The sequence below is a fragment of the Pomacea canaliculata genome, linkage group LG2 (assembly GCF_003073045.1).
Source record: "Pomacea canaliculata isolate SZHN2017 linkage group LG2, ASM307304v1, whole genome shotgun sequence".
NCBI classification, from domain to species: domain Eukaryota; kingdom Metazoa; phylum Mollusca; class Gastropoda; order Architaenioglossa; family Ampullariidae; genus Pomacea; species Pomacea canaliculata.
Window position 1 is genome coordinate 15,961,130 of NC_037591.1, and position 17,554 is coordinate 15,978,683.

The window sequence follows — 17,554 nt, forward strand, 5'->3', positions numbered from 1 at the left end:
CCTCCCCCCTCCAGCCCCGATTGCCTGATTACAGATCGGGATATTGACTGCCTTTGTGAATGGAGTGCAATGGCAGCCCCGCATGGGGAAACCCAGGATTGGGACAAGCTGGTCAATACCGCATTGTGTGATACTTTGAAGCAGGCAGGATGAGAGCACTTGGAAACAGAATCCACCCCTTACTAACAGTGGGGCGGGAAGGGTAAGAGGGAGGTGTATGGCGTGTGTCCTCCCCCTCCCCCAATTTGTTTCTGATTAAAATACTCAGCAGTGGGGTAGCAAGATGCTCGGCTTTTGGGGTGGGTAGGAGAGGGCCAAGCTCCATGCTGACAGTGAGCGATATTCGCACTGGTACACTACCGAAAAAAAGGAGGAAGTGCGCGAGCGCGGTCATGCTCACAAACATGTACAGGGTGGTAGCATCAAAACACGCTGTTTCCAGTGTTAAACGACAAAGCCGCCCTCAACAAGAAACAAAACTAATCGAAAATTACTCACCTGGTTATCGAAATCACAATAAGTAATATTTAGAATAAGATCACTTAATAATCATATTAATTACATTCACGGTTTGCAAGACAGTGTGCCACAAAAAAAAAACAAAAAAAACCAACAACACTTTTCTTCGATTAATGTCTTTGTTTAATTTATAGTAGTGTTTCTTCCTCTTTTATTTAAGATAGAGAGCTAGATGTAAATAAGCATAACTTTTCCTTATTCTGTTAGGACGTCATTTCTGTGTCTCTCTCTAGGCTCCTTCATCATTTTTGTACTTTGTAAAGAATCCCATCTTAAGCATTAGGCTAGAAGTGTGTGGGGGAGGGGGGCAAAAAAGTATTCTAGCTCCCACAGTATCTTTTAGGAGGGGGGGCTGCCCCCTTGCCCCCATCCGGGTTCCTACGTCACTGCTCTGATAACAGCCAATCAAGTTTAGAGTGTCGATGATCCTTACTTTCGGTACCGCGATGGGTCGAGGACATCATCCTGTCACGACTAGTAAATCAGTTCAGCTTCTACGAGGAAGGGGGAGAGGCATCGGGGTGGGGGAGAATTCAAGCTACAAGACCGCACACGTTTTGCTCACGTTCTGCCGTGCTGTTCAAAATCTTCCACCATCCGACTCCCAAGCCACAACATCAAGCTACCTGCAGCCGTACGCCCACTTTCGATTGCCGTTTGGGCGCATCTTGCCGCTTGGCACCAGGACAACATCCGGTGTGGCAACGTCTGCTGACACGACATGGCACGGCACGACTGCTGGACGTCTTGCCGCACGTTGACGTCAAGTGGGTCGCGAGGCGCTCACAACGAACGCGCTCCGACACGTGCGCCCTCCGCACCGACAGGGGCCTTCCCCTTGCCCACACCCATGCCAACACCTGCGACTTGAAGGACGTCAAGAGTCCGCGCCGAGTCGTTAGCTTGGGCTCTGGAACACGCCGACCGAGGCATGCAGACTGAAGTGCGTGTGCCAGACAACCACCGGCACTAAAACACGTGCCTTACCTGACTAGTGGCTCAGCGCCTCACGTGCTTCCTACACTCAGAACCTCACGTGCATCCACAAACCACGCCGCGCGTGATGGCGATATCCACCCCTTCACCCACCCTACCTCGCCAAGCTCTCCTTACCATCCTTCACCATTAACTAGATGTCCTCAGTCCTCAATTTCCGACTGTAGAATTGCATGACATTTCGCCTTCTTCCAACGACCCTCCGCTGTTTCCTTAACACACACAGTGATTGGAAAAGAAGAAGAAGAGGAGGGAGAAAAAAAAAAACATATACTTGCTCGTGACAAGGGATGTTCTCACCTGCACACGGTGCTTGGAAAGGAACATACACTTGCGCTCGTGACAACGGAGTTATCACCTGTACAGAACAAGCCCTTCAACCCCGTCTCTGGCGCGCTCAGCCCCGACAGACGAAGACACGCACACTAAACACACATCGCGAGTGCGGTGTGTATACACCACATACACACACATGCACGCACGCGGGGGCTTGTGGACGAGCTGTGCACGTACGCGCGGCGAGGTCGCTGCCGGTGCCCGTGACCAGGACAGGGCCAGGCCGTCGAAGGCAGGGGGCGGATGGGGAAGGCGAGGGACCCGTTACCTGGCGCGTCAGCCTGCCCAGCTCTCATCCCTAGCCCTTTGCCCTGGGGGCCTGCCTCCTGTGGGATTGGAGGGAACCCGCAAAATCACGCGCTTTCCCTCCACACACACCTTTCCCCCCAATCCCACTTCCCGACCACCTAACACACACACACCGTAGAAAGCAGCAATAAAGCTTACTCCTACTTACAATAGATGCATTCACACACGCACTAACCAGTACCGTAATAACTTCTTAACATTAATCTGAAAACAGTGATAATGAATAAATGAAAGCGAAATACGTGGAAGTACAAGTGGCAAGGAAAGTAATTGGAGACCCCGCTCCGCCCATTCCAGAAAGCCCAGGGTGTGCTGACTACGTGCACGACCGTGAAACTGTCTCGATGCCCTTACATTGTCTTGGGCAAGAGGGAGCTTGCTGGCAGGCGACAGGCGAAAAGTGGGGGAGGTGGAAGGACCTAACAAAGACTAGAATTTGGAGGCAAAGGCGTTGTTCCCCAAAAACTGCTACAGACTGTATCCATGACGCGTGGCAACCGTTACACAACACCAAGAGCAGAAAATGTCAACGTACAAGCAACAACCTCATCAAGTCGCCATGTCTCATCACTAGCGACTTTTTCCTTGACCCCCTACCCACACACACAAATCCTGCGTGCACGCACGATGTTTAAAAACTGTCTTTTACTTCGATTCTTCATACTTCATGCCCAAGGAATCTGAAGTGTCGGGCGAGTGAGTGTATGGAACAACCACTTTCCACAATGTGCTGCAAAAGCCGACTCATGCATGCAAGCGCACGTTCCTTTACTAGTGGGAGGTAAGGAGAGAGAGGGGGCGGAAGGAAAAAAAAACTAAGGTGGCGGCGCACACGAAAAAAACAAAAATCCTTTTACTTGACGACTCCTTCACAACCTCTACCACCACCCAACCAACATGCCTATTCTTTTCCCAACATATATACCTACTCCCCACTGCCCCTCCCATAATCGTGTACCACCACCACACTTTGCGCACACGAGGAGCCCTCCCCCCACCAACCACTACCACCACCACCACCTCTACGCTCCTCTCGCACAGCGACCTCCTTCGTGCGCGCACCCGTGCCGACGACGAGGGTTGCTCACTCCCTGACAGACTCTGTAACTGGAGCAGTCACCGCCGTGCTCATGGGAACATCACCTCCACGCCGTCGAGTCCGCCCCCTCCCCCGTGTGACGGTCAGATGACACTGGCGGCAGGCCCTGGCACAGCACAGCGGAGGCGGGGGAGGAGCGGGAAGGGCACGCGCGCATGTGTGCACGCACGCACGCATCCTATAAAAACTTGGCCAACGCGCACGCGCCCTTTCGACGTGCATGCGTGGCCTTAAGAGGACGACAGTCCGCCCTGGATTGCGCCCACCACCCTTGGGGTGGGGGAGAAACGCTGTACACGTCAAATCCTCGTGATGCATGCACGCGCGTGACTCTTACCCCCCTCTAAAAAAAAGAAAAAACCCTTTCCACTCACCCCTCTCAGCAGTTTATGCCTCTATCTACTCTCCCCAACACACAAATACACTAGCACCCAGGTCCTTCGAAGTGTGTGACGGAGGCAGTGTTGAAAACGCAGTAATAATAAAACATGTGGTATGTGTGCGCATGCGAGTGCAAATGGTGCGGGCATGCCCGAGCACGTCGCTAACACGGCAGCGCTGTGAGCGTGCATGAGCGCGCGGATTACTAACTGCCGAGCAAGGCGCGGGCTGGGAATTCGGGAGGAGGAGGAGAGTGCTGCTATCTGGCCCGCACAACCTACATTACGTACTGCCCGACAAACGGGTACCTTCCGTCCCACACAAGGTGGTGGTGGTGGCTACAGGCGCTCGCCCAAGTCGTCTGCTACACATCCGCGATTCTCCTTTACACGGGGAAACTGTCGTTGGCGGTGAGTGAGGGTACCCGCGCGCGTCACTACCTTCACCACCACACGTCCTGGCTTTATCTGTGCGCACGAGCGCACACGACACGACACACGGCAACGACATCCTTCGCGGGCGGGCGCGCGCGCGTACACACACACCACCACGATCACGCGCTGCCTACCGTACCTCGCCGAGTCACCGTCACACTGTATGTCAATGTAGCCGCTCTGGTGGCTGCAGCGCACATGTGTATGTGCGTGAGCTGTAATTTGTGTGCGTGCGTGAAACATTGGGCATGGGAAGGAGAAACAGAGTGAAGCTCGGCACAGACATTCTGGCCGCTTTGTACTATGGTGGGTGCCAACTCAATCCACGTATCGGCGCTAGCGCTAACACCCTGATAATCTGGGAAGCTCTCTGATATCTAAGACATAAATACAGCTTTCGAACGTTCTCAATCACGTCCTTCTAATTCTATTCTAAAATAATTGCGAGCGAGTGATAGTGGAAATGTGACACCATTTCCCTAACTCGCCCTCTCGGCCCCGCTTCGTGAGACTCAAAGAGAGGCCAGAAAGTTATGAGGACGATGGTGACGATGACTACATAATTTCTTGTAACTGGGAGTCGTGAGTAGAATATATTTCAGCGTTTGACGACACCAAAGAGCGACTCAACATGCTAGTACGAACTCTTCGATTTCATGCCCCGCTATCCTCATACATCAAAAAAATCTCTAATGGTATATTCACGGTTTGTAACTACGGGAATTAAAAAAACAAAAACAACAATGTTTAAAATATTTGATGAATAAGGCAACATGCCGAAACAGCAAACCTCTTTAACGGCCCAAAGTATCATTGTACTGGCAATATACTGGCCAAGAAGTATGTGCTTAGCATGTTAACTAAAGTTAATGTCCTCGACCCTAAACCATTTCTAGTTTCTTTTGGCCTTCATAAACGCACACACGCGTGTCCAAACTTGGTCAATCGTTTGACATTTGACTAGCTTTATCCCTCCCCCTCTCTTACCCCTCAAACCCCTTTCCAGATTCGAACACCGAAGTCCGCGCAGAACTACCTGTGGAAACTGCAGCGCACAACACGCGCCATCAAGGCTACAAGCCGACCAAGAAAAACATAGGATGACGTGAGCGGGTTTACAAAGTCCAGTCGTCACACTGGCAGGTGTAAAAAATGGTGGATCTGTGATGATGCTGGAAAGAGAAGTGGGGCACGGACTGGTCATGCGGTTCTCCTCAAGCTTGTCTTACTTCTCGTGATACCTTGGAGACCGCTGTATGCTTCTCTGCAACTACTGTTCTTTGGGGAATGGTACCCACTGGTTATCAAAGGCTTCAGTTATTTCCGATTTCGAAACAACACTTGATATCCGATACACCCGATCCTTTGAAAACTAGCGCTGATATGTAATCTGGCTTTCTATCTTAAAACTGTTAGTGCCCCAAAAAGAACAAATGACAAAAGATGGCGGTAAGAGAGGATTATAGGAAAAGATTACTTGGGAGTTCGAGAGACGGACAGGAGATGACTGAAGAGAAAGAGAAGGGTCAAAATGTGGGTGAGACAACATAAATGAAAATGAGACCAGGACAGAGAGAAAAAAAACGACTTTAAACCGTCCTTTTGACAACGTCCAGCGACAACGCATTGGTTCAATTGCAGCGATAAAAAGGTGACAAATCTGATTCTTCTCTAACTCACACTCACGTGCACTGGCGATTTACCTGTACCCACATAGCCCGCAGCACTTGCGGGGTACAGTCCCCAAGCAACGGATATCAAGCCACTTTGGGGCCGCGGCTCAAGAATGCAATGACCAAACAGGTCCGGTGTGTGGTCACATTCTTGCCTTGTTGACTCAAGCACGCGAGGGAGAGGCAGCCAGCGCACGTGAAAATGCATTCGACGTGACACAACGACTACCCCCGACCCCCACTACACACACACACCGCTCTTGGCCGCTCGTGTGCCGTGTGCGGCCAAACTGAGGCCCCCAAGACGGTGAGATCGGGCACACATAGAAGGACCCCCTCGTTCTCCACACATAGCGCAGGACAGTGACTCCACTTTCTGATCCCCCCCTACCCCATGCCGAGACTACCCCGACATGTTTCAAAGTTTCTTGACTTTCAGTGTAACTGAAAATAGGCAACATACACATATTAAGTACAGTACTCGCAATAATGGCACAAGTCGTGAGCAGATGACTTAAATCACCTGATGCGCAATTTTTTTTCTTTAAATCTGACACAAAATATGAGGCTTCTGTCACTATCCAGTCATAAAGGTTAGCCTTTTTATCTTTCTTCAACTACCACTTGTGGTGTAAAATGGCTTGTTGGGGGTTGACTGTGCATAGCAATTACTTTCCCGTGGGCAAACCACTTTTTTTTTCTTGCACTGTTTTCATCTTCACTGCCTGTAAATACTGTAAATTAACAGGTTCACATGCTTCATTAACTCCTGGTATCTAAGACTGATCTACACTGTGCTTTGTACCTGAAGAGTCATAAACTACTACACTTCAAGCTGACACTCCACCTGCTCAAACCCTTTGAATAAAACTGAAGAACTGGCAAAAAAAAGGTACAGATGTGTCTCGCAACGTGTAAATTTGAAAGGCAGAAACCCAAACATACTGGGGGCATGGACGGAATGAGAAAAGCCTGTCTTCAATGGAAAGCTTAAATTAGAATTTAAGATGCATGCAGAGAACTGCATACCATATTCATTTCTGTTACTTGCTGGTTCTCCCAAGTACGAGTCTAATAACAGAGCTTAGTTGGATGTTTGCTCAAGATGATTATGCTAAGTTACCTTGAAGTTATATCTATTACGTTGCATCGTAGGATTACTGTTTTCTTGCATCTGTCACATCTGTTCTTTACTTCTTAACCTGCTTTATTAGGATAGTGATTGGAAGCTTTAACTATACAACAGAAACCATTACAAAAGGACAAAACAACAAGGCCCACAACATTATTAAATCAAGTGCCAATCATTTTCAAATTAACTGATGTTGTAAACAATTATGGTCAAACTATTAAAAAACACTAATAAGAACTGCTTATTAAAAAGGAAACACCTTATAGTGAGCCATAGCCTCAGGATCTCCCGATAGCGAAATACCTCACAGCATGCATCCAGCTGATTCCATTCAAGGCAGCAATCAAACAATTAATGCAAATGCCAATGGGTAATTAACAATACATTCTGAAATTCTCATGCCTCATAACAGCCAAATCTGTTAGTTCCTAATTAAAAGATTCAAAGGTATCTTTGCATTTTCTACCCTATTATTGAAATACTTACATGTGTTAGTGTTTGTAAACTGACAAAAGGTTCCTACAGGCCCGGGTATAACAGGATAGTGGTGCAAGGATGCAACCCGCGTGTTTCAAAGTGGAAGGTAGCAGACGACACTCTTGAGCAATATCTATCCGCTGACGCTCGTGCTGTGCGAATGCAAGACACTTCGCGACGAAGTAAGATGAAAGCTTGCGGTGGGTTAGGTTCTTGAGGAGAGGGGAGAGGGTGGGGATGGCAACAGAAAGTTTTAAGACGGGGAGGGTTTTACAAAAGGAGGGGCACACAGCAACGGTCGCACGTTTGAAGCACGCTCGCGCAGGCTGCGTGTCACCGTCAGGAATGTGGACTCAGTGCTATCTCGACCCTGACCTGTTCTGCACGTTCTGTATAATGCACGCACTCAGCCGCGAAGCTATCTAGCTCAAACCGTCTGCCAAACCCCGACCGTGCTTCCCCTCAAACAAGCTTGGCCCTGACCACCCGCGCATGTTACGTGCTCGCACAACGTCCAACTTCGCAAAGGATGAAAGATCATCAGCAAAAATCGCAGACGAGGCTTCCCACTCAAACCCCATTTGCACAGAAAAAAAAAAAAAAGTCACGACTACATTCAGAGGAATGTGTCGCACACTCAACACACGTCACAAGCGCACGCGTAATGGCGTGCATGCATGCGAAAACAGTTTACGCCCAACTGATAGCAATGAAAAAGAAGCGAAGCGGAGTCGGGGTGGGATAGAAAGCGTATTAAGACTTACTGTGCCAATGCTGTGGCTTGGTCTGCTTCCGCCGCGACATCTTCGTTTCGTCAACTGTCTTATAATATCGGCATTGTTTGTAAACACATTCCCTACCAAAGCCATAAACAGTGGAGTATGCGGGAAAGTCGTCCCCTGTCGACGGCTTCCATGTTGCGCAGAGAACTATGGGATAGGCACGTGTGTGCACGTTGCGTGAGAAAGGTGGGAGACAGCAGACGTGTGTCGGACAGCGTGTGTACGTGCGTGTGTACTGTGTGTACTCGGTAACCAGCATATCGTGCCAGCGATGGAGCAGCAAGGAGAAACTCCTGGGTAAGCAATAAACCTTTGCTAGTAGGGTAGATGGAATGTGTCAGTTCGCTCGTTTTATTTTTGCTGGCGTGTTGTTTCCTCAAGTATGGAAGAGACGATTACACAAGAACTTCCACCTAAACTTTTTGACAAAACCATTCAAGGGATAGTTTAAGTAAATAAAGATTCTTTGACCGGGATCCTGTTTCATTCGGTAATTTTATGAAGAACTTTTTATAAATGTCGAATTATTTCTGTATCTGCCCCCGGTGTCACAGTGATTCCGGTTTGGTTTCCTCAGGAAATTAATAAGCAGTCTTCGCTTCCAGCCACTCCTTCGCTAGCTTCGCTGATAAATTAATCTGTTGGCTGGCGTTTGAAAAAGTAAAAGCGTAAAAATGAGAAGCATGATAGCATTATTTGATTTAAACTGTTCATAATAAATCAGTTGATCGTACATTTTATACACTGTGTATCATTTTAAACCCAAACCTAAAAGCATAGATACAGAAACTGTAGAGATTATTTCATCACCAGGCCCGTAAGAATGAAACAGATGTAGTCAGAGGTTGACAGTGTCTGTACGTGCGTTTGTGTGTGGGCGAGCGCTCTTAGACATTAATGTGTAATAATCTCAGGATTATCTTTGATGGGCAGAAAACCATGAGAGATATTCTTTTGCTACAGTTCATAAATATAATCTGTAGAGTTACGTATATAGAGATTTGCTGTCTTTTATTTTGTTGTTTATGTTTTTTATCCATTTATTTTGTTGGTGACTCCTATCAAACAGCTACCCTAAAAAATACTTTTATTTTGTGTGGGGGTTGGGGTGGGTGGGGTTGGGTTGGACTAATACCCGTCTATACCCAGGCTGCTCAAGTTTATGCTACACTTTCAGCATCTTTGAGCAATGTGCTTGACAATCTCACATTGTCATACTCATGACATACTGGGTTTTTTTCCTCTTTCCTGCTTTCCCATAGTTTTATTGGTAATAGACTGCTGCTATCAGTAGTTTTGTTGGTATGACATTATTTTCTGTACCATCAATACATTTTCCCTTTCATCTTTTATCTGTCATGAATGGCAGTGAAGTGATCATTATTTCTACCAGACAAAAGTAGTGGTCTCAATCTGAGGACATTCAAGAGATAGCATGGCTTTAGGAAGGGTAGGGATGCTTATTTCCTGCCTTACCACAATCAGGCTTTTACTTTTAGTCTTTCCATTCACTACTTATTCACACCCATGCCTCATTAGTACTGCAGTAAGGAATATTACAGCTTGTTGGTCATGTTGCTGCTTCTTTACCTGACCCTTACCCCTAGATTTACCATGACTGAGCCAAGTACTTACTAATAAAAAAATGGCACATGGCTAATTTATGATACTGCATCCTAGGCCTGACGGACAGCAGCTATCAAAAAAGGCACTTAAGAAACAACAGAAGGATGCAGAGAAAGCTGCCAAGAAAGCTGCTCATAAACAGCAGGCTGAGCAGAAACAAGATGCTGGAGCAGTAAGCAATTAAGTGTTCATCCTGACTCACAAGCAGTATTTTCACTGCCTCATACCATAAGCATTCCGTGCAGAGTGTCTTTTAAAATTTGTTAGAGACGGACAGGTGTAGCAGTATCTGACATCTTTCCCCAAAAATTGTTGGTGTCATATAAGAAGAAAATAAACTTAACACATTAATTGTAATTTCTTAGATTTCTCCCCAACCCCAGCTGGTACCAGCTGTTTAAGTAGGAGTTGGCAGTATCAATATCTGCTCCTTTTTCTTCACCATACTTGATGCCTTAATTATTTATTTTTTGTTGTTGTTTTGAAATGAAAGGGTGAACAGGAGAATGAAGATGTCGCAGAGGGTCGTTATGGCAATTTACCACTTAACCAATCTAGGGAGAAGGTGCAGCGCTATATCTGCAAAGTCTGTGAGCTGACATCAGAGCTGAAGGACAAGCGAGTGTGGATCAGAGCAAGGCTTCACACCAGCAGAGCAAAAGGTAAAACTGAGCCCAGTCCTATATGAACAGAAGTAGTCTATTTCAAAACCATGATGTAAGCAGTTTAGCACCTATGTCAAAATTTGCAGTACAAAGTTCAAGTCTTGTCAGCCTTAATAAATATTTTTGTAAGAAAGACAAAGAAGGCTGCTAAATTGATTAGTAATAGGACATTATTGAAAACTTGAACAGCACTCTCTCTAAGGACTGAAGCTGCACTTCATTTTGCCATGTGCTATGTCATCTCCAGGCAAACAGTGCTTCTTTGTGCTGCGGCAACAAAAGTGGACAGTACAAGCTCTTGCTGCTGTGGGTGACAACATTAGTCGACAGATGATCAAGTTCATTGCAAGGTCTTTATCCTGTCAAAAACTACATTAAAAAGACATTCTGTGAGATCTAACGCTTCCTCTCTCACATCCCTGTTCTATACACAGTTATGGTGAAAACTGTAGCTACCTTTTATTATTATGTTGAAAATTATTTGATAGTGAACCCTAATTAATTAAAAAAACATCCACCTCCTTTGCTTTGCAGCATTACAAAAGAGTCGATTGTGGACGTTGAAGGAACAGTGCGTACCGTAGATCAGAAAATAGAGTCCTGCTCACAAGATGATGTGGAATTGCATGTTGAACAGGTAGAATTTTATTCCTCTCTATAAAGTATCTTGACAGCAAGGACTTTAAACTACCTAACATGACAATCAGATTGATGGCTTGGAGAAGATGAAAAGGAAGCACCAGGTTTCTCTCCTAGTCCAAATCTGTTGCAGATAGAGTCATGCCATCAGATTTGATGTAAGGGAGAGAATTCAAATATTGACCCTCATAACTGGCCCTCGAAGTTCATTACGTGTTCCAATTCCCCACTTCACATCTTTTAAGCATACAAATCTCCATTTTGAAAGCTCTGGTACTTTTTTTTCTATCTATCTATTCCTCTTCGTGCATCAGGTTGCACATAAGGCCTCAACCAGAGTCCGCCCTGTGGGACCCCGGGGTATGCTTGCCTAGCAAGCATTGTAAGAATAGGGTCCCTGCCATCCAGCCAGGCATGTCGTAAGAGGCGACTAAGGTGGACACCTCACCTAGAGGTAAAATAGGTTGTGGTAGGGCTAACAACCCCACCATGTAAAAAAAAATCATGTTACAGAAACTAAAACCAGAGAACTTTTTTTTACATAACAGAATTAAGACTGGTCATGTGCTACAAAGCACTTTTCCACAAACATATAGTCCATGCCATTCATTTAAACATGTATTTTCACTTATTTGCATCTTCTGATGTAGCATTAAACACTGCAGTTTGTAATGGCAGGTTTGGGTGGTGAGTGCATCAGCACAGCGCCTACCTCTGCAGATTGAAGATGCCAGCAGACCAGAAGGCGGTGATGTAAGTTTGCATATATGAATATGTGAGAGTTTTTATTGCAAGAGTAAAGGGTTGATGAAATTGTTCTATTTTTAGCTATAAAAAATATTTCAGTTCCAAAAATAGTCTAGTCACATATATTATGTTGTCCTCTTTGTTTTCAAGACAAATGCTTTTGATTAATGGGTCTATGGTATATCGACTATTTTGTGACCACAGGACCTAGCTACAGTAAACCAAGATACACGTCTAGACAACCGTTTTCTGGATTTGAGGACCACCACATCACAGTCCATCTTCCAGCTTGAAGCAGGTGTCTGCCAGCTTTTCCGAGAATACCTGATTGGCAAACACTTTGTGGAGATTCACACTCCAAAAATAATTCCTGGTAAGACAGTGTAACAATTCAAATAAGGTAGTCTAATAAATGAGCCCAACTATCAATATATCTTTCCCATTCCTTTGTTTCCCTACTGCTAAAACCTTTTCAAGATATTACCTCTTGACATATTTTTGTTTTTATACTAAGTTCAGGGAGTAATGATAAAAAGATAATGGTAGTTTAAATTCATTTAGTCTGCATTATATTATGATTTGCTCCAGTACAAATTGTGGTACTTCCTTTCATTCATTAACTTTATATTTAGGCAATGTTTTAAAACATCTTTATGCTTTCTTTCAGCTGCCTCTGAAGGTGGAGCCAATGTGTTTGAAGTGACTTATTTTAAATCTAAGGCTTATCTGGCCCAGTCCCCACAACTATACAAGCAGATGGCTATATGTGCTGACTTTGAACGGGTCTTCACTATTGGTGCTGGTATGTCCACTAAATCTTTGAGTCAGTTGGGTTAAAGTCGGATTTCTTATTTGTTCATAGTGTGGGGAATAGGCGGGAGAAAATGGTACAGGTATGGTTTAAAACTGCTTTATTTTACTTTTTTCATTCATTATATTTACATGTATTTGACTTTGGCAGCCATATTATATTTTCAGGTGTCTCTTTAAATAGCAGTACTTTTCAGAGCTTATTTTATTTGGTTCATGTGCATTGTACGTTTCAGTGTTCCGGGCAGAAGATTCTAACACTCATCGTCACCTCACAGAATTTGTTGGACTTGACCTTGAAATGGCCTTCAACTTTCACTACCATGAGGTGGTTGATCTTATTGGTGACATGTTTGTCCATATCTTTAAGGGGCTGCAGACACGGTGAGTATTGTGGAAAATAAAATAATCTGATTATGAGGCATGGGTTGGTATCTTTGTTCCAACCCGTGTTTGCATTTGATGCCTAGTCTAAAAGATAGTGTGTGCGTTTCTCTGTGTGTGTGTTTTGAGGTTTCCTTTGGTCACAGGAAAAGGCACTATATAAATGAACAGGGTAATATACTCACAAACTTTGTAAAATAAAAAAGGACTTTTAAAACTCAAATTAACCACTTGTTTATTTTTTAATAGACCTTTGCTATGAAATGAATTAATTTGTGTATACAGCTTCTTATTATTATACTAAATGATTCAGTCTTTGTGTTATAGGTATGCAGAGGAAATTTCCATGGTGTCCAAACAGTTTCCTGCTGAGCCTTTCAAGTTTCTGGAGCCTAGGTATAATAATAATTAGAGAAAAAAGAAGTAGATTTTTTATAGCACATTTAAAGCAGTCTTAATGCTCTGTACAGAAATAAAAACAAAGTCAACCAAAAATTAAAATATAAACTGAAAATAAATATAGCACATATCTTAAGACCAAAACATATCAACAAATATATAGCATAACATCACAGGATTGAAAGGCAGAATTACCCTCCTTTCTATGTACATTAGAATTGAGAGTTAGAGAGGTAAATATAGGACAAAAATTAAGGTAGTATTTCTTGTTTATTCGTTTGTGCTGAATGCTTATTTTCATGCTGATATTATTTTGCATTAAGGGTAGTATCCCTTGTGCACCACCACATGGTGAAATGTTCCTCTTAGGGTATATAAATTACTGACAAATGCTGACGCTGCCACTTTCATGTTTATTTTTTAAGGGTCATATATAGATTGTAGATTTTGAAACTTGCGAACAGGGAAGTATGCTGGTAGAGAGTCTTGGATAGTGATATGATTTATTTGCATCTGTTTATGTGTCAGGCTTTCTTTTGCAGTCTGAGGATTGAGTATATAGAGGCAGTAGCCATGCTTCGTGAAGCTGGTGTGGAGATGGGAGATGATGAAGATCTCAGCACTCCAAGTGAGAAATTGCTGGGACGACTCATCAAAGCCAAGGTAGTTTAAACTATGCTAGGTGTAAGATTATTCTTTCTGCTTAAACAATTGCTGGATGGGTATGTGACGTGTGTGAATCTAAAAATGAAGTTAAATTGGATGCTTTTCTTATATGCCTTTATTTGGGGATCTGAAGTTCTAGCTATAAACAGAACTAATAAATTTATGTACAAATTTGCAGTATGACACAGATTTTTTCATCCTTGACAAGTTCCCATTGGCTGTAAGACCCTTCTACACCATGCCTGATGCAAACAATCCTGTAAGTACATTGTTGAGTTTTATGGGGTCTTTTTTGGTAAGGTGGAGTGGTGGTTAATGTTTGAAGTGTACTTGTATTTGTGTGCATGCATACATATAAATATATGCTGTGGGCAGGAATGAATCTTATATGAATAAAGCACATCTTTGTTTTGCGAGTACCTATGCATCTGCATGCACATTCTTTTCTCTTGTAAATACTTTAGATTTCCTAAAGATTTCCTATAATAACTGACCATGAGTTTCATTCTCTTACATTCATAATATTTTACATGTCAGAAATGGTCCAACTCCTATGATATGTTCATGAGGGGAGAAGAGATTCTTTCTGGAGCACAACGAATCCACGATCCTGAATTTCTTACCAAGAGGGCCTTGGAACATGGATGTGGTGTGTATTGCATGTATTATGCAGGCATAACTTTTATTGGTCATTGATGTTTTATTTCTTCTTGTATCAGACATCCAACATGACCAGATTAATAATCTGTGCCTAGAACATGGATGGAAAATGTGTTACAGCAAAAGCTGACAAGAAAAGGCATGCTCACAAGGGATGGCAGAAGACGTTTTTTCTTTGAATCAATGTCATGTTGATTTGGTTTTGTCACACACTTAAATACTCTTATGTAAAGAAGTGCCCGATAATACCTCATGTGTTTAGGATGATGCTGTGCTGATTAAATATCTTTCTGTGACTGGAATGAAGGACAGGACTTGCGCTTAAAAAAAATATGAAAGAAGATCACACAAATGCTTGTTTGTGCACATGCATGGAGGCCTTCACACACATACCTCATGCTAGTCTCTGATGTCAAAGTGGCAGTCTCTACCTAGTGGCAAGAGTTAGAGCTCTTAAGCCCTCTTATTTAAAAAACAAACAAACACAGACCATGCAGTTGTCCTTATTTGTAGATTATTTATTTTCAGAGACAACTAGGTTGCGAGTTTTTTGGTGAGATGCGATTGGTGGCATTTGTTTATGTTTGATAATCATTTTATCTCATTTGATGCAGAACTTGAAAAGATCAAAGGTTACATTGACTCCTTCCGTTATGGGGCCCCACCACATGCTGGCGGTGGTATAGGTGAGTAAAATGGGCAAAAGATTCAAGCAACATATCTCTTTAGCTGTTTCAGAAAATTGTCATTGTCATAGCTGTTTAAGCATTTCTCTATTGAGAGGAAAGGCAAATGAAATAGTAAGTTGGATTTCAGTAAGAGATGCATTCTGAATTGTTTCTGCTCACAATTTCAAGTTTGAAGAAAAAGAGCTGTTTACTTTAAATCATGTCAGAAACATGTCTGAAAGGGTTCACAAAGGTCATCTTATACATGAAGGAGTAAATACCACATTTAACAAGAAAGACTGAAAGTGAGCTTCCACTTGAAAGTGTCACTGGACGTCAAAATATAGCAGCCTTCTTCACCCTGATTTAGGTCTCCCTCTAAGTGAATGTTTTGCAACCCAAAATTTTGAGCAGAACACCAGTTCCATCATTTAAGCCCTACTTGCTAATTCACTTTGCCATAACTATCATAGTTTAGTTGTTAATTTTAAAATTGACAGTAATTCTGATATTGCATCATGTCTTGAGCTGACTGAATCTTCGGATTGTTTCAGGACTTGAACGAGTGACCATGCTTTACTTAGGTCTGGACAATGTGCGCAAAACATCACTGTTCCCACGTGATCCCAAGAGAGTCACCCCCTAGATGTACAAGCCTTTTAAAGGATGGTCAGAAGCACAAGAATGGCCTTGAGCAAGAACTACTTCACTAGTCGAAATAACTTACACAGAAACAACTAACAGAACACTGTGTAATTATATATAGGTAACTGAAAAAGCACCTAAAGACACATGAAAAGTTTTTCCTTCACTTGGTTTTCAGTCTTATGTTATTTGTCCCAAACTTACATGTTCTTGGAAGTTTTGAATGAAAATGGGAAATTAGTTTTTTTTTTCCCTTGCACATTTGTGTGAGAAAGGCTTCTCTAGTTCAATATTTATCATGTTTATGTATCTTTCTTGACTTATCCAAGCTTATTTATTCTACATTTTCAAGAGTTATGCCCTTGTGAGATCATTTTTGAAACATGTCTATTCTGCTCCCATATGACCACAGCTTTCATTGTTTAAGAATATATATCTTTTACACTTCTAAATATTTTCGCTTAAAGATTTTAAATGCCAAAGGCTGAATGGAACTCAAAGAAGAAGTTATATTTTGTGTCTGTGTGGGTGTGTGTGCACAAGAGCCTGCAGAACCACTTAAATGGATAGACACCATAATTTAGTGTCTTTTGGGGAGATTATCTGACCAATGGTTTTGTCAGTGGTGTTGAGTAAAGAATGGGGTGATTGCGATGAGCGTGAAAGCGAGCATTCTGACCACAAGAACTCTAAGATACATCTATGTTAAATTGGGAATTATTTTAGCAGCAAAGAAACATTAAAATGATTAGTCTTATCTCACTTCATCAACAGAACCCAGTCCGATTCAAGGTTCTTTATTAATCTGTCTCCTTCTAAGGGATATTGAGATATTCAAGGTATATACATTCATATTCACACACATTCCTATCTTTATACTTAGTATCTTACACTGGGTAATGCTTTGGCTCACTCTCACCCCAACTTCCCTACTCTCCACCCGATTGACTAGTTCCTTCACCGACCCTCCAGTGCCTGTCCTACCTTAATTAACTTGCTGTGATGTGCCTCCAGTCCTTCAATATCCATGTGAGTCAATGTACATTCTGTAAAGTGTAATGTGAAATCTAGAAAACAATCCCTCTGTACCTGCTCCGTCTTCGATGGTCTGATCAAACATCTTCCACTGACAAGGGTCAAGTTAAAACCAGCAGCGAAAACAGATCTACATATTTTAGTAAATAGCTTCAAGTACTTGGGAACCCACCTTTCTACAGACATCAGCTGTGTGACAGAAATCCGCATAAACAGTGGATCGAGCAGGATTTGGTACGGCCACAACATCAGATTTTGCTACTAGACCGTTTTTTTCTACCCTGCTCTATGGAGGCGAGACGTGGACTCTTGCCTTCCTTCGAGACCACGGACCTGTAAATGCAACTTTTTCTGGTGGATCTTAAGACGAATAGGTACGGAAAGCGTCCACCAAGAAACCCTTCTGACAGCAAACGGTGCAAGCTTGTCTGGTTGGGCTCTAAGACCGTGATTTGCTGTATGTTGGAGGGCA

General features: G+C 43.4%; 1 protein-coding gene across 1 annotated transcript; it reads left to right on the plus strand.

The window, feature by feature from the left end:
- Positions 1-8,084: 8,084 nt before the first annotated feature.
- Positions 8,085-16,547, plus strand: LOC112556343 (aspartate--tRNA ligase, cytoplasmic-like). Its single transcript, XM_025225242.1, has 15 exons — positions 8,085-8,435; positions 9,819-9,936; positions 10,258-10,426; positions 10,677-10,779; positions 10,964-11,066; positions 11,747-11,821; positions 12,020-12,188; positions 12,483-12,617; positions 12,862-13,009; positions 13,337-13,405; positions 13,951-14,071; positions 14,253-14,333; positions 14,612-14,723; positions 15,349-15,420; positions 15,957-16,547. Exons 1-15 carry the CDS (start codon positions 8,410-8,412, stop codon positions 16,046-16,048), a joined length of 1,593 nt encoding a protein of 530 aa, XP_025081027.1. The 5' UTR covers positions 8,085-8,409; the 3' UTR covers positions 16,049-16,547.
- Positions 16,548-17,554: the final 1,007 nt, after the last annotated feature.